At 35.9% G+C, this 17,547-nt stretch overlaps 1 protein-coding gene across 2 annotated transcripts; it reads left to right on the forward strand.

The window, feature by feature from the left end:
- Nucleotides 1-200: 200 nt before the first annotated feature.
- On the forward strand, nt 201-11,416 carry LOC133866454 (histone deacetylase 2). 2 transcript variants are annotated; one of them, XR_009899878.1, is made up of 13 exons: nt 201-571; nt 659-714; nt 5,254-5,371; nt 5,581-5,643; nt 5,994-6,062; nt 6,713-6,879; nt 7,002-7,066; nt 7,146-7,192; nt 7,531-7,575; nt 7,674-7,724; nt 8,086-8,172; nt 10,435-10,517; nt 11,115-11,169. XR_009899878.1 is itself a non-coding variant. In XM_062302987.1 (13 exons), exons 1-13 carry the CDS (start codon nt 470-472, stop codon nt 11,207-11,209), a joined length of 1,053 nt encoding a protein of 350 aa, XP_062158971.1. In that variant the 5' UTR covers nt 207-469; the 3' UTR covers nt 11,210-11,416. The 2 variants fall into 2 exon arrangements, 1 of the variants encoding a protein (XP_062158971.1); XM_062302987.1 differs by having other exon boundaries at nt 207-571; nt 10,430-10,517; nt 11,115-11,416.
- Nucleotides 11,417-17,547: the final 6,131 nt, after the last annotated feature.

Genomic DNA, 17,547 nt, shown 5'->3' on the forward strand with positions numbered 1-17,547 from the left:
TGGAGGACAATCCACCCACCCATGCCTACTGCTATGCTATGGCTGAGCTGCGTGACCCAGCTCTAACCTTTTTTTTTTTTTTTTTTTTTTTTTTTAAATATATATATATATAGAAAAAAAATTATAATTACATTTTTAAGTTATTTTTGTTAGCAAATTAACTGAAAGACTAAAATTTAGAATATTATGATTTTCTAACTTAATTTTAAAACTATCATTTTAATTTTTAATCAGGTGCTGACTTGATTTCCCAATTTTAAACCTACAATGGAATTAAATTAGTCAAAACTAATCAGTTTCGAGTACCGAGAGCCGAGTTGCAGCACTTCAGGAGTCATGCCAGTTTCAACCGAATGAACTCGGAATCTCTGCAAGGCAACCATTTTCGTGTTCTTCACCTTCGGAACCATTGAACTATCAGTCTATATATTGCTATATTCTCTGCAAGTCCTCGAGTCGCTGTCGAGCAATGTCTTCCTCCTCATCTTCTCCATCCACAAGCGACGAGGAAATTCTTCGGCGCAGTCGAATTCTCAAGAGCAAGCTATACCTTGACATTCCTCTCCCAAAGGTAAAGTTCTACATATGTGAACGTTTATATGGAAACTTTTATGTGTTCTTGAATTTTGTTATCGGACTAAGAGTTTTGATCAATCAGGTTCCAGTTGTTTACTCGGCGTCGTACGATATAGCGTTTCTTGGCATGGAGAAGCTGTGAGAATTTCGAATTTCATTTTTCTTTTACTCTTTGCTGTGTTTTGAATAAAATCAGAAAAGGGGTAAAATCATCTCCTCAAGTATTTTGTTAGGGAATTTATGAGAACACACCAACGTGATTGTATTTACTTTGCACCGTACTCATCTAGTGAGTTTGTATTGATATTTATAGAGATTTACAAGTGTAGTTTAACTACAATAGAACTCAAGATAGCTGTACATCAAAGACTCCTAACTGTGATAGAATTCAATCTTATCACTTGTTTGCTTCTAATCTCTTATCACTTGACTCTCTTATAGGATTAGAATTGGTTTGGATAACACATTATATGCTTTAACAGAATTGATATCTTAACAATGTACGTTGTCAAATAGAATTTCCACAATAATTTTATAAACATTCTGGAGTCTTTAAATAGACATTTACAATGAGACAAAATAAATGACACCCAACTAATGATAAACCTAATTTTAAAATAATAATGATAAAACTACTATGAAAATACCCACTAATCCGTATTTAATGAAAAATCCTACTCTAACACAACTTCTAAGCCTATCTCACCCTAATTCCCTCTATAACATTCCTTCCTCCTTTGAATGGACCTTGTCCTTAGGGTCCTAGGAATTCTCGATCTTGATATTAGGATGATTTCCCAATGTCTGATTTTTTGAGGGCTGGAGCATCATTTACTGACTCACCAGCGATGCCACAGATATGTTTCTTAGCTTGCAAGCAGTTTATAATTTCATATTTGTGCTTAGGGAAAACACCAGCAAAGCCATCAGCTTTCTCTATGTAACAACTCAGAAAAAGCTTTAGCCACATCTCTATCATCCCAAAATAACTAGTCAATTTGAAGCTTTTCTAGAATCACTTATAAAGCTCAATTTCACATACTAAGTAAACAATGTAAAACTTAGCACCCATGAGTGTCTTTATAAACCACCCAATCTATGTAGGCTACTTATCTTCTAAATATGGGACTAAGGCGTTACAAACTCCACCTTTTAAACCCCTGACGTCCTTGTTCGGGCCACATCCTACAGTTCTCCAGTACCATATGTCGTTACTAGGTGACTCTAATACTATTTATAATGATCTAGGAAAAGTGCTAGCCAGATCTGTGTTATAACCCTAAAAGAACTAGTCAATTTGGAGTCTTCCTATAATCACTTATAAATCCCAATTTTACCTAAGCAATGTGGGGTTTAACACCCTTAACTCTTAAGTATCTTAATAAACCACCTACTGCCTAAAGGGGTTAGCTCAAGTGGTAAGGGCATTGGTCTTGGTGGTATTTCTATTAGGTCTAAAGTTTGAATCCCCTTGGGTGCAAACAACATCCCAACTATAGCAGAATCTGTTGCATCTTGATTCTCCATACTAGTGGCTCGAGCTGCTATCAGAACAACGGTATCTCCATCTACTCCTTTCGCAAAAACCTCAGTAAGAGCCTTGTCAACAGTAAGCTTGTTCAATGTCAAGGTTCCAGTCTTGTCACTGCAAAGCATGTTCATACCTGCCATTTCGTCAATTGTTGTCATCCTATTTGTGATAGCTCCCTGCTGAGATAACCTATGAGAACCAATAGCCATTGTCACTGACAGAACTGTAGGCATGGGCCAAATGGCTGTTGGAATTCCTCCAATTAGAAGCACAAGAAGATTGCTAATTCCAGGGCAGTATTGCCAGTCTTGAATAGGATACATAACAATAATTTCTATAGTGAGCCCCACTGCAATTGAACATGTGTAGGAATTCCAATTGCAGTCAAGATCTTTTGGAAGTGGCCCACTTGGTTGGTGGTATCAACAAGATGAACAACCTTCCCAAATAATGTATGGACATCGGTGGCAATGAAAACTGCTTCAATTTCTCCCTGTTTGCAAGTTGAACCAGAGTAAACACCATCTCCAGGGCCTTTCGTGACCAGAAGGGACTCATCGATAAGTGCAAACTGGTCAATTTTGAATGGATATCTTTCAAGAAGACGAGGATCAGCTGGTATAATATATCAAAGTTTGATACTGATAGCATTACCGAAACTCGAATTGCAACATCATTCTCACTCCATCTTCCATCTCGAAAAACCTTGGCTTTTGGAGTGAGAAAAGCCATGATAGCAACAACTTCCATCACCCAAGACAGAGGGTTCCGCATGAATCCTAAAAAACTTAAAGAGTTTCTCCCCTTGCCCAAAAATTGCTAGCCTCTCCTCAGCAGCCTCCTCTATGGATTCTCGACGCTTCAATGCTTCCATTGCGGCCGACTCTTTTGCGGCTCCTCTGCAATCTACTTCTGTTTTTGTCACGGCTAGATCTCCGTCAGCGTCGCAGATTTCTCCGTGAGCATCGTGAGTGTTTGGCACAACTGGATTTGTGCAGGTGACTGGTGCATAGCAGGTCTTAGCACATGGATCTTCTCTAAAAGCAACCCATGTCGTGCCTTTTTATGTGCCCCTGGCTGGTGCAGTGCAAACTGTTGTGTCCAGGTCCTCTTTAGCGCCTCACATCGCCCATTCTTCTTCAACGATCTCTGAACACGAATCTGATTCTTGCTTGGTGATGCAGCAAATGGGGTTGTTCCATCATGGTCACGTACGTTGGTGAGCAGCCATGGCCAAACGACAATGCACTGCGGTGGTCCCTCGGTGTCTGGTTCTCCCTTTGGTCTATTTGTTCTCTGCCATTTCCCCTTTGTTGAGGAGCAAATTGGTGCAACGGTGGCCCACTTTGATCCGCGCTTCATAGTTGAAGGAAAAGTCATGGTTGAGTTGGTCTTGCAATTTGATGGGGCTGTGGCCTATAGATGGTTGGTGTCTTTGGTTGCGATGGGTGCAGAGGTGACACTGTTTATCGCTGATTGTAAAGATAGGTTCCTTCGGTTTTTTAAATCCACTTATTGTCAAGGTGGGGCATCCCTTGCACAGTTCATCCCTTCAAGTTATTTTTTTTTATGGCAGCGTTGAGATACTTCAGCTGTTGCTCTATACAATCTAGACAGGAACCTCCATACCCTGGGATCTTTGGGTTATGGGTAACCCAACCTGGCTCTGATACCAAATGGTATGTGCTCAATGTTTTCAAGTGTGTAACAAGATAGTTTTGGGTGGCTTCTTAGAGGGAACTTGAGCCTCTTAACAACTTAAGTTGTCAAATAGAATTTCCACAATAATTTTATTAACATTCTGGAGTCTTGAAATAGACATTTACAATAAGATAAGATAAATGACACCCAACTAATTATAAACCTAATTTTAAAATAATAATGACAAAACTCATCCAAATCTTAAAATGATTAAACTAATATAAAAATACCCACTAATCCTTATTAAATAAAAAATCCTACTCTCACACAACTTCTACATCTCACACTAACTCCCTTCGTAACATATTTCTAACATTTGTTGCTCCCATACGTTTACATTTGAATAATAGTTGTCTGGTATTAACACAAATCTATTAGTTAATGTCTCACGGTAATAAACTTTACATGGTATCTACAATTTTTTAAATTTTATTCTCACACAATTTTAGTTCCTATTTTTTTTTTTAAAGGTTTTCTCATTGTATCACTTCTTGTGTTTAATTTTGATTTTTTGACAAAAGGGTATATTTGTGTTTAGTTTAATTCCAACTCTTTGTTGGGATGAACAAGACAAAACTTTTAAATCTGTTGAACTTGTTTAAAAATTCGAATTTCTTGAGGCAAAGGTCAGTACTTGTGAACTCTTGGAATTGCTAAAAACTGAAGTAGATCGATTTTTATTTTTTATTTTTTTGCATTGAAAGCATCAGTCTTTGAAGGTTCATCTAAACAAGTTGCCTGCCACATTTATCTTGTGGAGATTGAATGCAAGTCCTATTCTAGCAGTCTTTATACGTTAGACTCTGTTAGGCAGGAAAACAAATAATGGTGGCTCCTATCATCTTGATCCTTTGACATACATCAGATCGCAAACTAAGTCATGCTATTCTAAGAACATGACAATTTTACTCGAAAAACTTTTGGTATGTGAACTGTGGGTTCTTTCAGCGCGATCTATTTGTAATATCACAGTCCGTTTGTAACACCCGGGTCCTATATAGGGAAAATAAAGAATAGCTCACATAGAGTGGGTGGTTTATAAAGATAGTCATGAGTGCTAAGTCCTACATTGCCTAGTTACTAGGTGAAACTAGGCTTTATAAGGAATTTTATAGAAGTTCCAAATTAACTTGTCATTGTGGAGTGATAACGCAGATGTGGCTAGCGCTTTTTCCCTAGGTCGTTACACCGTTCATGTCATTTTTATGAGCATCAATACAATGCTTCTTTAGGTATTATTGTTGCTAAATAGGTTTATTACTTGTGGCCCTAAATGGTAGAAATTATGTGTCATGGTTTCGCATGATCTTCTGTGAATATGAATTGGTGAGCTACTGTTGCCCACTGAAAAAATAAGAGTTTCTGTATCTTTGGTGTTAAGTGTTGGACTGGATCCAAGTTGGTAACCATAATCTTGGCCTTGATTATATATGTAATTTATGTAGGCACCCATTTGATTCATCTAAATGGGGTCGCATATGTCAATTCCTCATCTCTGAAGGTGCTCTGGACAAAAAGTGTATCGTTGAGCCTCTGGAAGCTTCAAAGGATGACCTCCTTGTGGTATTGTCCATAGTATCATTGAATTGGACCTACCAAATACTTTAGATCGTGCTACTGTATATTCTTCATTATCTCTTAGATTGGTGTTGTTACTTGAGATCTGTGAATTGAGCAAATAGGTCGTTGGCCCAACGACCTATTAATGTAAGACAAGTAGCATGTGTGACTCTCACTAGCCATATGCTTGCTGATCAGTTATTGTTGAACAGGTTCATTCAGAGTCGTACTTGAATAGTCTAAAGAGCAGTGCAAATGTTGCCAGGATAATTGAGGTAATTAATGTGTTGCTCCATGAGTCTAATTTATTATCTATACAATTATACATGCTTTCTTAGAGTGATATTTAGCTTGTACTGAATATCACATGCTTTCCCTGAATCTACTGAAAAAAAAACAGAAAAAAAAAGGAAAAGTAATATGGTCTTTCTGCAGGCAGCTCACTAAAAAAGTCATGAATCTATTAGAAAAATAATGTACCAGTGGCAGTATGTTGCTAGATGAAAGACTACATAATGGTTGTTTTGGTTCCCATACATCTTTCATAACCGAGGTTTTTGTAGTTGCAGACTGTGTTCTTTCTTATACGTTAAGATCATTACTAATCTGAAATACTACACTATAGGTCCCTCCTGTTGCACTACTTCCCAACTGTCTTGTACAGCGGAAAGTTCTTTGCCCATTTCGCAATCAGGTAAAGTCATCATCCACCTTTGACTTTTCATCATTTATTTATTTTGGGGGAAACTTCATTTTCTCTCTTGAACAAACACGTAATTTGCAATCTTTTTCCTTAACTTTAAAAATTGCAATGTGGGGTTTTAATCTATCAGTCCCTTTCAATTACTTTTCTCTGTTAGGATCTTTTGTTAAATTCTAACGAATGAAGCAAAAGTGACCAAAATACCCCTTTTTAAAATTAAAAAATAAAAAAAAAAATAAAAAAAGGGAAGTAAAAGGGTAAAAAAATGACCTGCGGCACGTCCGTGGGTCTTGAGTGTTTCCTGTTTTTAATTTTTTTTTTCCTGAAATTTTTACTTGTTTTATTGAATTTTTTTTGTTTCTTCTTCTGATTTGTTTTTTTTTAATTTGAGGGCATAATTGTATTTTTTTTATAAATTTATAGGGGTAAAAACGGACATTTTACATGTTAGTTGTTTAAGTTAACGAAAAATTTTAACAGTAGGAGGTAATTGAAAGTGGTTGATAGATTAGAACCCCACATTGCAAATTCTTAAAGTTTAGGGAGAGATTGCAAATCACGTGGTAATTAGAAGGGGTAAGTGAAGTTTCTCTTTTATTTTTTCCTGCAGAGTAGGGTTATGTAGATCATATCCATTGCAGGTGGGAGGGACAATTTTGGCAGCAAAGCTTGCAAAAGAGCGAGGATGGGCCATCAATGTTGGAGGAGGGTTTCATCATTGTTCTGGGGAAAAAGGAGGTGGATTTTGCACTTATGCAGATATTTCTCTTTGTGTGCACTATGCCTTTGTACGGTTAAATATATCGAGGTACTGGAGTTGCAGTTAAGATGAAATAGATGCAAACCTTGCAATTATAAGTTGGGAATTTGCACCTGAATTTTAGATTAGATTTTGAGAGATGGGATCTTCTATTTCTTGTCTTGGTACAGGGTGATGATAATTGATCTTGATGCACATCAAGGAAATGGCCATGAATTGGATTTTGCCGGAGACAGTATGGTTACTTTTTTGCGCCCATGGTGGTTTAGTTTCACTCTCTTTTGTAATGTCAATGACGGAATTTTTACAAACAGGACGAGTCTATATACTGGATATGTACAACCCTGGAATATATCCATTTGTAAGTTGCCTGCTTTAGTTGTTATTACTATTTATTTGCTTACTTTAAGGTGCCCGCTATCATGCTAGAGTAGTCTTTAGGTGTTTTAAAAGGGGTAGAGAGAAATCATGAATCCTTCTTTTGTGTAGCAAATTGTTGTGGCTGATCTAGAAAATAGAAACATGTGATCTTTTCTTTCTATCTTTTTTTCAATCCAAAATTATTTGTAGGTCTTTGTAATTAATTTGACGCGCCATCTGTTTTTATATTCCTCTTTGAGCATAAATATTATTTTGTATTTAAACATATCTTGATGACTCCTCTATGTTTGCATTTCTTTAAATCTTTTCGTTTGTTAGGATTATGAGGCAAGGAGACACATTGATCAGAAGGTTGAAGTAATGGTAAGTGGTGCTTATCTGATTGTAGAATTTGATTTTAGTTTTTTTTTTTTTTTTTCCTAGGCCTACTATAATAGTTTCTTTTCCCTGAATGTCAATAGAGTGGGACCACGACAAATGAGTACTTGAAGAAATTAGATGAAGCACTTGAGGTATATAATTGTTCCTCCTTCTGTCTTAAACATGCTCAACTTCTTATTTTCTGCTTGATAGTCGACTCAATTGGAAAAAAAAGAAAAAAAAAAAAACTTGGCATGTGCCACTATTTGGAGCTATTGGCCTATCAGTGTGCATCACTTGCATGTCATGTGCTGTCATGGTATATTCATGTCTTCTCTGATCCCCCCAAAGAATAAAAAACACCAAACAGTGAAGAGTAATTTGTGAACTATTGTCGTGGTATTGTCAAAAGTTATTACACTTGGTGCCTGGTATGGAGAATCAGCTTAAGTTGCAATTAATTTTATAATTGTATTTCTTGCATCTTTGAGTATTTTCATACGTGAATATTAGGTTGCTGGGAGAATGTATGATCCTGAGTTGGTGGTTTACAACGCTGGAACTGATATTCTAGATGGAGATCCACTAGGCAGGTTGAAGGTAATTTTTCCTTGGACCTGTGTAATGAACATCTTATTTTGTGTGTATTTTCTGAGATAAGGGTAGGTTGATTCGAGCCCAACCTAAGCTCCAAAAGAAAGAAAACAAAACAAAACAACAAATTGATCCAAGTAATTTCCGTACTGAATACAGATGACTACTTTGGCTTATAAAGCCTTGCACCAAGAGCTAACTACCTAACTTCTAAACTAACTTTGCAACTGAATACAAACTACTGTCTTCAGTCCATGTGCATGCTTAGTTTCTGCCTTCTAGTATCTTCTCCTTTTTGTATTGATTGCTCTTCCTTAGTGACCATTACAATTATATCCATTACATTACCCCCTCCTTCAAAGCACCTTGTCCTCAAGGTGCGGGTTAACAAGAAAAAATAATACCTTGCTCCTCATTTGTAGCCAAAGCGTTATCAAACAGCTACCCAAAAGACCCAAAAGATCAAAAAGACATTCAACCATTCACCATTCAACCCATTCACCCTAAATGATCTTTCCAGATTCAAGACACTCTCAACCCTTTTTTACAACCATGTGCCACCGATTCAGCTGTTGAAACCGCACCCAATTCTCGGTGCCCCACGGCGGTCGCCACCATGAAGATTTCCAACGCCATCTATGTTTCCACATAAGAAAAATCACACAATTTTCAGTCACGGATTGAAACACAAAGGAGCTCAAAACAAAAATATTATGCCGCATCTTCAATGGCTGGATTAAAGGAGGAATTAATGTCGGCAAATGATTCGTGATTCCTGGATCAAAACTCCATTTGCCACACCAAAGGAAGAAAATACCATCCTCCAAATTTCTTTCTAGCTTTTTAACAAATACATTCTCTGTGTCACAATGCAGCTCCTCCCTGACTTCAAAAAAATTTCCGACATCTTGCTCCAACATATCTTCAATCTTGATTTCTTGATTTTGTGCATTGTCGACACCCAATGAGCTCCAGATCTGAATCGGCTCCTTCTGCTTTGTCTCCACCATCAGAGGCCACTCTTCCATTACCCTAATCACTGTGGACAGAGCTGTAATGGATTCGTCTACATCATCTTGTAGAACACCTTTCGGTTTGAGATCTAAGAGACTCCGATCCGGTTCTACCCTTTTTGATTTGCTCAGGCAGTGCTTCTTCGTTCTCGAATTCATGCACAAGTTCTTGCATTGAATTGGGACCAAAACGCAATTGAATAACCTGTTCAAGGGCTTCCCAAGAATCGAGCAACCCCAAAGCCGATGCATTTCTAAACCAAACTAATGCATCACCCTCCATATAAAACGAAGCCATGGGAATCTTATATTCGGTGGGAACATTGCTAAAATAAAAAAATTGTTTGACTTTAAACAACCAACTTGAAACATTTTTCCCGTCAAAATGGGGAAACTCCAGCTTAAGGTTTCTGACCTGAATATCCGAACCATTACCAAAACGAGTCTTTGAAAAACCGAAGGATGATTCTCCCATCTCCCGGCTATGCCGACCCTCCAGAGGACCCTGTTGCACAAATGCCAGCGTTTCCATTCCAGGAACCGAGTTCTGTGCCAACATCACCTCCAAGAGTTGATCCATCTTCGACGATAAATCCTTGATGTCCACTCCATGTTGATTAATCTGATTCTGCATCTGCGTTTGTTGACGTTGCATTTGGGCTTGCTGGCTTTGAGAAATCTCCCACATCCCCTTCGCGCTCTCAATTTGCTGCTGCAACTCCCGTACTCTTGTACCTTCCGCCATGGATTGTACCACTCTGATACCACTTGTAATGAACATCTTATTTTGTGTGTATTTTCTGAGATAAGGGTAGGTTGATTCGAGCCCAACCTAAGCTCCAAAAGAAAGAAACAAAACAAAACAACAAATTGATCCAAGTAATTTCCGTACTGAATACAGATGACTACTTTGGCTTATAAAGCCTTGCACCAAGAGCTAACTACCTAACTTCTAAACTAACTTTGCAACTGAATACAAACTACTGTCTTCAGTCCATGTGCATGCTTAGTTTCTGCCTTCTAGTATCTTCTCCTTTTTGTATTGATTGCTCTTCCTTAGTGACCATTACAATTATATCCATTACAACCTGTTTGTTCTGCAAAAAAATTGATAGCTCTCTTAATTTCATTTGACTGGTCATTGTTTTTAATTATTTCTTTATTTGTGTAAAAAACAAGAATAAGTGTTTGGTACAAAAGTTCATAGAGTTGTTCTTCCACCGTTTTCCTAAATATTGCTTTTTTTGCAGATCAGTCCTGATGGGATTGCCAATAGAGACGAGAGAGTTTTTAGGTTTGCTCGTGAGAGGAACATACCTATTGTCATGCTCACATCAGGTTGAGTCTCTCTCTCTCTCTCTCTCTCTCTCTCTCTCTTATTGCATTAAAGGGCGAGAGACTTATTTTTGCAAAGGCCCATCAATTTTACTTGTCCTGTTACTTGTACACTTTTCTCTGTGGGAGACCAAGTTTCAAGCGTCTAGATCACCTCCTTCACCTGCTAAGCATCTAACGATCTTTTACCAAAAAGCATCTCAAAGCTCATGCTTATTTTACTATGAATATTTCTTAAATTGAGGAATCTATTCCTCTAAAAATTTAGAGGAATAGATTCCTCAATTTAAGGAATATTCATTCCTTCATGGCCAATGAGAATGGCTATTCCAAGTGTTATGTTCTTATCATATACTCTAACACCAAGACTATTTTATTTCACCTCCTTCCATATATAATAAAAACTATTCATTTATTTCTAATGAAATTGTTATTCTACGTACTAAACGTAACCTTAGTTCATGGATTTTTAGTGCCAAGATTGTCCTCGACAATACCAGATGATCCGCATAGGAAATCACATGGTTGAACTCCTTATATCTTATAGCTTCTTGGAAATTTTATTAATGTTTGTGCTCATTTAGCCCTCGCATGTTTCAGGTGGATACATGAAGTCAAGTGCCAGAATCATAGCAGATTCCGTAATAAACTTGTCACAGAAATGCCTGATAGATATGGGTAAGAATGCCGCATGAAGGACGTTGAATTACCTGCAAAGAATCCATGGTATGGGTTTCTGGAAGTATGCATCTGAAACGAGTTTGTGTAGCTGATCTCTATACTTACGGTTGTCAAATTTAAAACGAGAAAGGGATGTTATTGATAGGAGTTATGTTGTTTAGTAGATTGTTATACGACTGTCTTACAATTTGATGATGGGGCAATGAAAATCAGTTATTAAATTAACACTTGTAAAAAAAAAAAAAAAAAAAGGTTAATTTTCACTGTTACGTTATCCTAGTTGTTTGATAGTCGTAAAACAGTATATTAAATAACATTACTTCATTGAGAGCCACGACGTATAGTAAATATTTGAGTCGTCAGCTTTGCAGATCCTGCATCGGAAATCAATTTGGTGCGGCCTGATTTCACCTTCTTCCCCCAAGTGAATCAACATGCTTTTCGCTCAGGCAGTGGAGGGTGTAGGGATATGAATTAAGCAACGATAACCCCAAAAAGATCTGAAATCCATAAGAAGAAAATAGAATCCATTAGAATAAATAAATAAATAATAAATAAAGAAAATCTCTCTGAAGAACTTTTTTGAAATATAACTAATGATTGATAATAAAAAGTCCAAAGTATACATGCTATAATTCCTAATCTTAATATTATTAGAAGGTTAAAAAAGGAAAAAAGAAAAAAAAAGAAAAAAAGATCAAATTCTAATTGACAAGGCAAATAATAATTCCTAAATATTACAAATAAAGATTCTTAATTCTTAATGGATATATTAGGATGGGAATATCCATTAAAATGAGCTAATTTTAATAAAATTTGTAATATATATATATATATCTGCAAATCTGTCAGCTTGTTCCATTCAAACGGTAAGTAAACCCATTTGAATGTGCTTTTTGTAACTTACCAACTTGATCCCGAAAATCATATTCAATAATGATATGTATCAAAAAACATGTAGGTTACGTTTGGTACATGGAATGACTATTCCATTAAAAATAATAATAATAATAATAATTTTTATTATGAATAGAAGAATGTAGAATAAATTAGCATTGATATTAAAGTATATGATAAGTATCAGATATCTGGAATAGCTATTCTCATTACCCATGAGGAAATGACTATTCCTTAAATTGGCGAATAGCTATTCCCTAATTTAAGGAATAAGTGTTTCCTTATGGGTAAAGAGAATGGGTATTTCAAGGCTATTTTATTTCACATTATTTTATTTTCAATAAAAACTATTCATTTTATCAATGGAATAACTATTCTACGTACCAAACGTAAACATAATGTTTGTACCATTACGTACTATATAATCCTTTCTTAAGAATTAGCTAAATCATAACCTTAAATCAATTGTGGTTGAGACCATTTATGATACGAGAAATTAAGTGTTGCTTATGGTTAAATGAGCTCTCTGCCGAGCTTTGGATGATATAAATCATCTTGGGATGTTATAAATGAGATGAGAAATTCTCTCTCTCGATTGCAGCTTAGAAATTTCGACCAATCCTTCTTATATGGTTCAAAAGTGTCCCTTCAGCAACAATGTGAATAAGAAGAAGAAATAGAGTTTTCTAATGTCTGGAGATAATATAAATGAGATGGGAAACTCCTCTCCCTCTCTGTGTGTCAGCTTGGAAGTTTGGATTTCTGCCTTGTATGGTTGGAAAGTGTCCGTCCAGCAATTGAGAGGATAAAAGAGGAGAAAATAAAGTATCTATGGATAATCTAAAGGAGAAAAGATGCTTTTTGTCTCTGATGATTTCGTTTATGTTACGTTGGGTTCTATTGTGCTATGTCCCCCCTTTAGCCTTGGGTTGATCCTCCTTATATAATAGAGTGGACTTCTCTTTTAGCAATGAAGAACAAAATTGAGAGAAGAGAGTGATATGACACAATTAGGTGGGTGGATGAGAAATAATACTTTTGCTTAAAAGGGAATGCTTGTTTGGGTCTCTCACATATGGTCTTAAGTTTCTCAAAATATGCAAGTCGTTAAGAAAGAGATTTAGATTTATTTCCAAGGTGCATTAACGGTTAAAAATACTTGTTAAGGCTTAATAAAATAAGTTAAGGTTTAACCATTCAACTTGCTACATACCACCTCCGAATTAGATTTCCTATGACTCATTCATTGTGCCAAGCTACGTGATGCGTGGTCATGGTCCGATGAAAGAAATGTTAGTTCATAATTCATTTCCTTCTCGCATCAGATAATTCATGTGTTTGGTTCATAATTGAAGAAATGTTAGTTGAGAGCTAAAATAAGCCATGGTTAGGTTTGTATGCGGTCGTGTTTGCCCCTGCACTGGTATAGTTTTGATTTCTTCAAGGAAGAAGATGACTTTGATGTAGGAGTGCTCAGTGATAATAAAATTGCTTCCAGCAGATCGGTCAACAGTATTGAAGAGACTTCTAGCAGTACTAAAACTTTGGTTGGATCTTTTTTTTGGATGAGGCTTCTTTTGGGCCAAATGGAATAAAGAGGTTTATGCCTCGTTTAGTTTGCGGAATAAGTCATTGGAGGAATGGAATGACTATTCCATTAGAATAGCTATTCCTTTATTTGGTAGGAACCTATCTATTCTATGGGAATAACTATTCCTTTACAAAGAGGAATAGCTATTCATCTCACTTTTGAGAGGAATAGCTATTCATGAGGGAATAGACAACATTTTCCAAAAAGAACCATATATTTCTTTAATTTTTCCAAACTAAACTTAACCAAAAAAAAAAAAAATTAAAAATTAAAATTTTAAAATTAAAATTTCTTTTTTTAAAAAACAAAGAATTTAGGATCAGATCTGTGGCCACCCACAGATCTAAGGTCCAACATTTTTTTTTTAATTTTTATTTTAAGATTTAAGTTTTTTTGAAAAATAAGAAATTATGTAGGTTTTTTTAGTAATTTTGGGTAAATTTTAATTGTGAAATATGTGTTGTCACCAAATTAAGGAATTGAAATAATTATTCCATTCCACTCTTCCTCATTCCCAGTAATAATTATTCATCTTCCTAATGGAATACCCATTCAACAAACCAAACGATGCGTTAAAATAGGCTAATTGTCAACTCTCCGAACATCCAACCCATGTAAGTTGGCCATTTAAGCTTCTTGCAGTAGGGCCTTAATGGATCATTTGTCGTAAGCGTTGACTTATTATTGTATGGTTGTTGAATGAAGAATACTTAGGCCTTTTGAGGCCGTTATACCAGCCCATGTGGAGAAGATGAATAATCTCCTTGTAAGACATTAGCCTAGTAAAATATGATTATGAGAAATAAGCTCAATAAAATGTGAGGATTGTTTATGGGGATCTTGTGGGCTATTTTTAATGAAACGTTAGCACAAGACAAAATCATGATTTAGTTTGAGTTGGCCTCTAAGATCGTGCCACATGGACTGAGAGCAAAAAAATCAGGTGCAGCGAGTTTGTGTGAGTTCGTTGAGTTTCGCGAGTAATCAGTTGCGGATAGTGGTGTTTTCCTTTTGCTGCTTCTTTGGGCCATTAGAAGAATTTCCCATGAGAAAACTGCACAGCTGGAAGTATAAGCAGTACTCTTCCTTAATATAGAGATGGATATGATCTTTCTTTGTTTTTATGAAAGATGAAATTGCTGCTAGAAGCGAGGAGATTTGGGTGTAGAAATTGGAAGGGTAATTCTATGCATGCTTCTCTGTGTAGGCTGGTGTTGAGTTCCTCAATTTATAATATTTGGAGTTTTAGGAATGAAATCAAGCATAATGGACATCCCAAAGTAGAAGAACAGCTCTTGAAGGTGATTTTTTGGGAAGTGAGGTCCATAATTCTAAGAAGAGGGAAGTTTCAAGAGTCTCGAGCCAATGTTGTCATCTGTCAGGCTTGGAACATTAATTCCTTTTGAACTGCTGGTTTAAAATCTCTATTTTGCTACGGGTTCTTATAGTTTGGCCCTGGTTTTCAGGTTGTTTAGTTGGGTTTGGTTTGTTACGATCTTTGTGTTTGAGGCTTGTGAGTACCGGGAGTCTTTTGTATGCTCCTTGTTACAGAAATGAGGTAATGAACGCTTGCCTCCTATAGGAGCGAGGAGCCCCAAGCAGAGGACTTCTTGCATTTATTAGAGTATCTAGTATTTATTGGTGTCTTCAACATTTAATAAAATCACATACTCAGAACATCAAATTGGATTAAATGCCTGACACACCGTCGAGGCCAGGCGGTTCACGTGACTTAAGACGTTATCCCGAGTATTTTCGTAACATATCAAGTTACTGTGCGCATCATTAGCTATGACGAATGGTCATTAATGCAGAGATTTTAACATATTTTCACAACACGAGTGAATAAGAATATAACTATAAATAAGAATATAGGCAGGTATACCTAACAAGTTAGCATTTACTCGTTCTCTTAAATTTTTAAACTGGCTTAGGCATCGGAGGAGGTCCCGCCGACCAACTCCTGGTGTGTCTTTCCTGTTTTGTAGGCCCTAGCTTTGTGAACTAATCGAGAGTGAGTCGTTGCTTCTAATTCAGGAGGTCTAACCCGGAGCTGACGTGTCACCGTACCAAAAACTACCAACAAATTTATTTATAATGAAAATATGGTAGGCGAGATAAGCTTGAAAAGATAATCAAATCTTATAGATTTTGATTGCAGACAACTATAATAAATACCTATAATACAAAATAATACTAATATAAAAATATCCTATATATTCTAACGGAGGCATTTTCCTTTAAAACTAAAATTGTAAGAATTTGGATTAAAGTCCCTGAAAATGTGTTGGCAACCATTGATGGGAAGAAACATATGCTGAGAAAAGCCTCAATTGTCCCCACCCCTTCTCCAGGCTCTCTCTTCTACTATTTTAGGGCATTCACATCAGTTTTTTTTTTTTTTTTTTTTTTTTTTTTTTTTTTTTTAATTTAAGAAATAAAATTAATTTTTGTTTCTCTATCCAAATACATTCCACAATAACTTCCATTATATCAATTAAATATTATTTCTTTATAAAAATAAGTTTGTACCTATTCTCATATTTTTCACAAAATTCCAACATAATCACCAATAAAAGGCAAAAGGATTTTGTATTAAAATAATGGATATGAAAGCTCTTTTGGTTCCCTACACATTGGATAGAATTGTATCATTCCCAATACTTAGGGAACTGTTAGGATATTTGGTGTGGGTGATTTTTTGACATTTTCCCTATATGTAGAAAAGTAAAGGGGCTATTGAAAAGCTGCTGTGAATACTTTTACCAAGACTTTGTATAAAACTTTTATCGTGTGAATTTTATTAGTTACTAAAATAAAAAAGATTTTCCAGCTATATTTCAAAGTTCTTATCTTTTCTTTATTTTTCCCCCCTTTTTGATTGGCTCTAACGGGACCCTTGAAAAATATGCCGGGCTATCTTTGTAGGATTTGATGATAGAGAAACTTTTTTCCACCTGCTCTAGCTGTTTTGACATAACTATGAAGTTGATACCAACTCAACATAAAATTAATGGATTGGATTAGGGGTTAGATTTGTCTAAGTAAATTGGATTATGGTTAACCTATATAATTTTATACTTATACTTCGACACAATCCAAACCTAACAAGTGACATTTAAGACTGAAATTTTTTTTGCATGAACCCAACACAAAATTAGTAGGTTATGGTTGTTGAAGGGTTTGATTCGTTTAATTAAATTAATTGAATTAGAGTTAATTTATATAAATTTATGCCCAATACAATTCGATTCCAGCACACGAATATGAAATGCCATCCCTAATCCTTTAAGAGGACTCGAGAAATGTCATTCCAGCTATTCAATCTTGAAAAATGGTTAGCCAACTAAACGTTCATTTCAGTATTTCACAACGGTAGATTCCAAGCCAGATCAAGAAGTTGTTTGTATCCTGCCCCAAAACTTAAAACAAAACAAAAATAATAAACTAATTAATTAATTAAAAAAAGGGCAAAAAAAAAAAGAAAAAAGAAAAAAGAAAAGAAAAAGATTGATAAACGTTAGAAGATGCAAACTTGAAAGAGCGTCACATGTGAGGGCCCCAAGGCTCCTAAATCCTAATCCATACCTCACTGGACCGAAGCCTTTTTAACCAAACCCAACTTCCTCCCATTCCTTCCCAATAAAGGCCCCCACCAATCTCATTAATCTTTGGAGAAGGAAATCTATGAGTCTATGACCACACCATTTAACCCTAACCCTGGTTAACTTTTCTCTCTTCTTCAACTAATGATTTGAATACATCTCTTCTCAATAACTCTCTACTTCATAATTGTTTGTAAAATCTTACAAAATTCATCGGATACCATATTTCCTTGTTAGGAGTACATGATTAATGAATGAA

Source organism: Alnus glutinosa, chromosome 4 (assembly GCF_958979055.1).
Source record: "Alnus glutinosa chromosome 4, dhAlnGlut1.1, whole genome shotgun sequence".
In the NCBI taxonomy this organism is placed as follows: domain Eukaryota; kingdom Viridiplantae; phylum Streptophyta; class Magnoliopsida; order Fagales; family Betulaceae; genus Alnus; species Alnus glutinosa.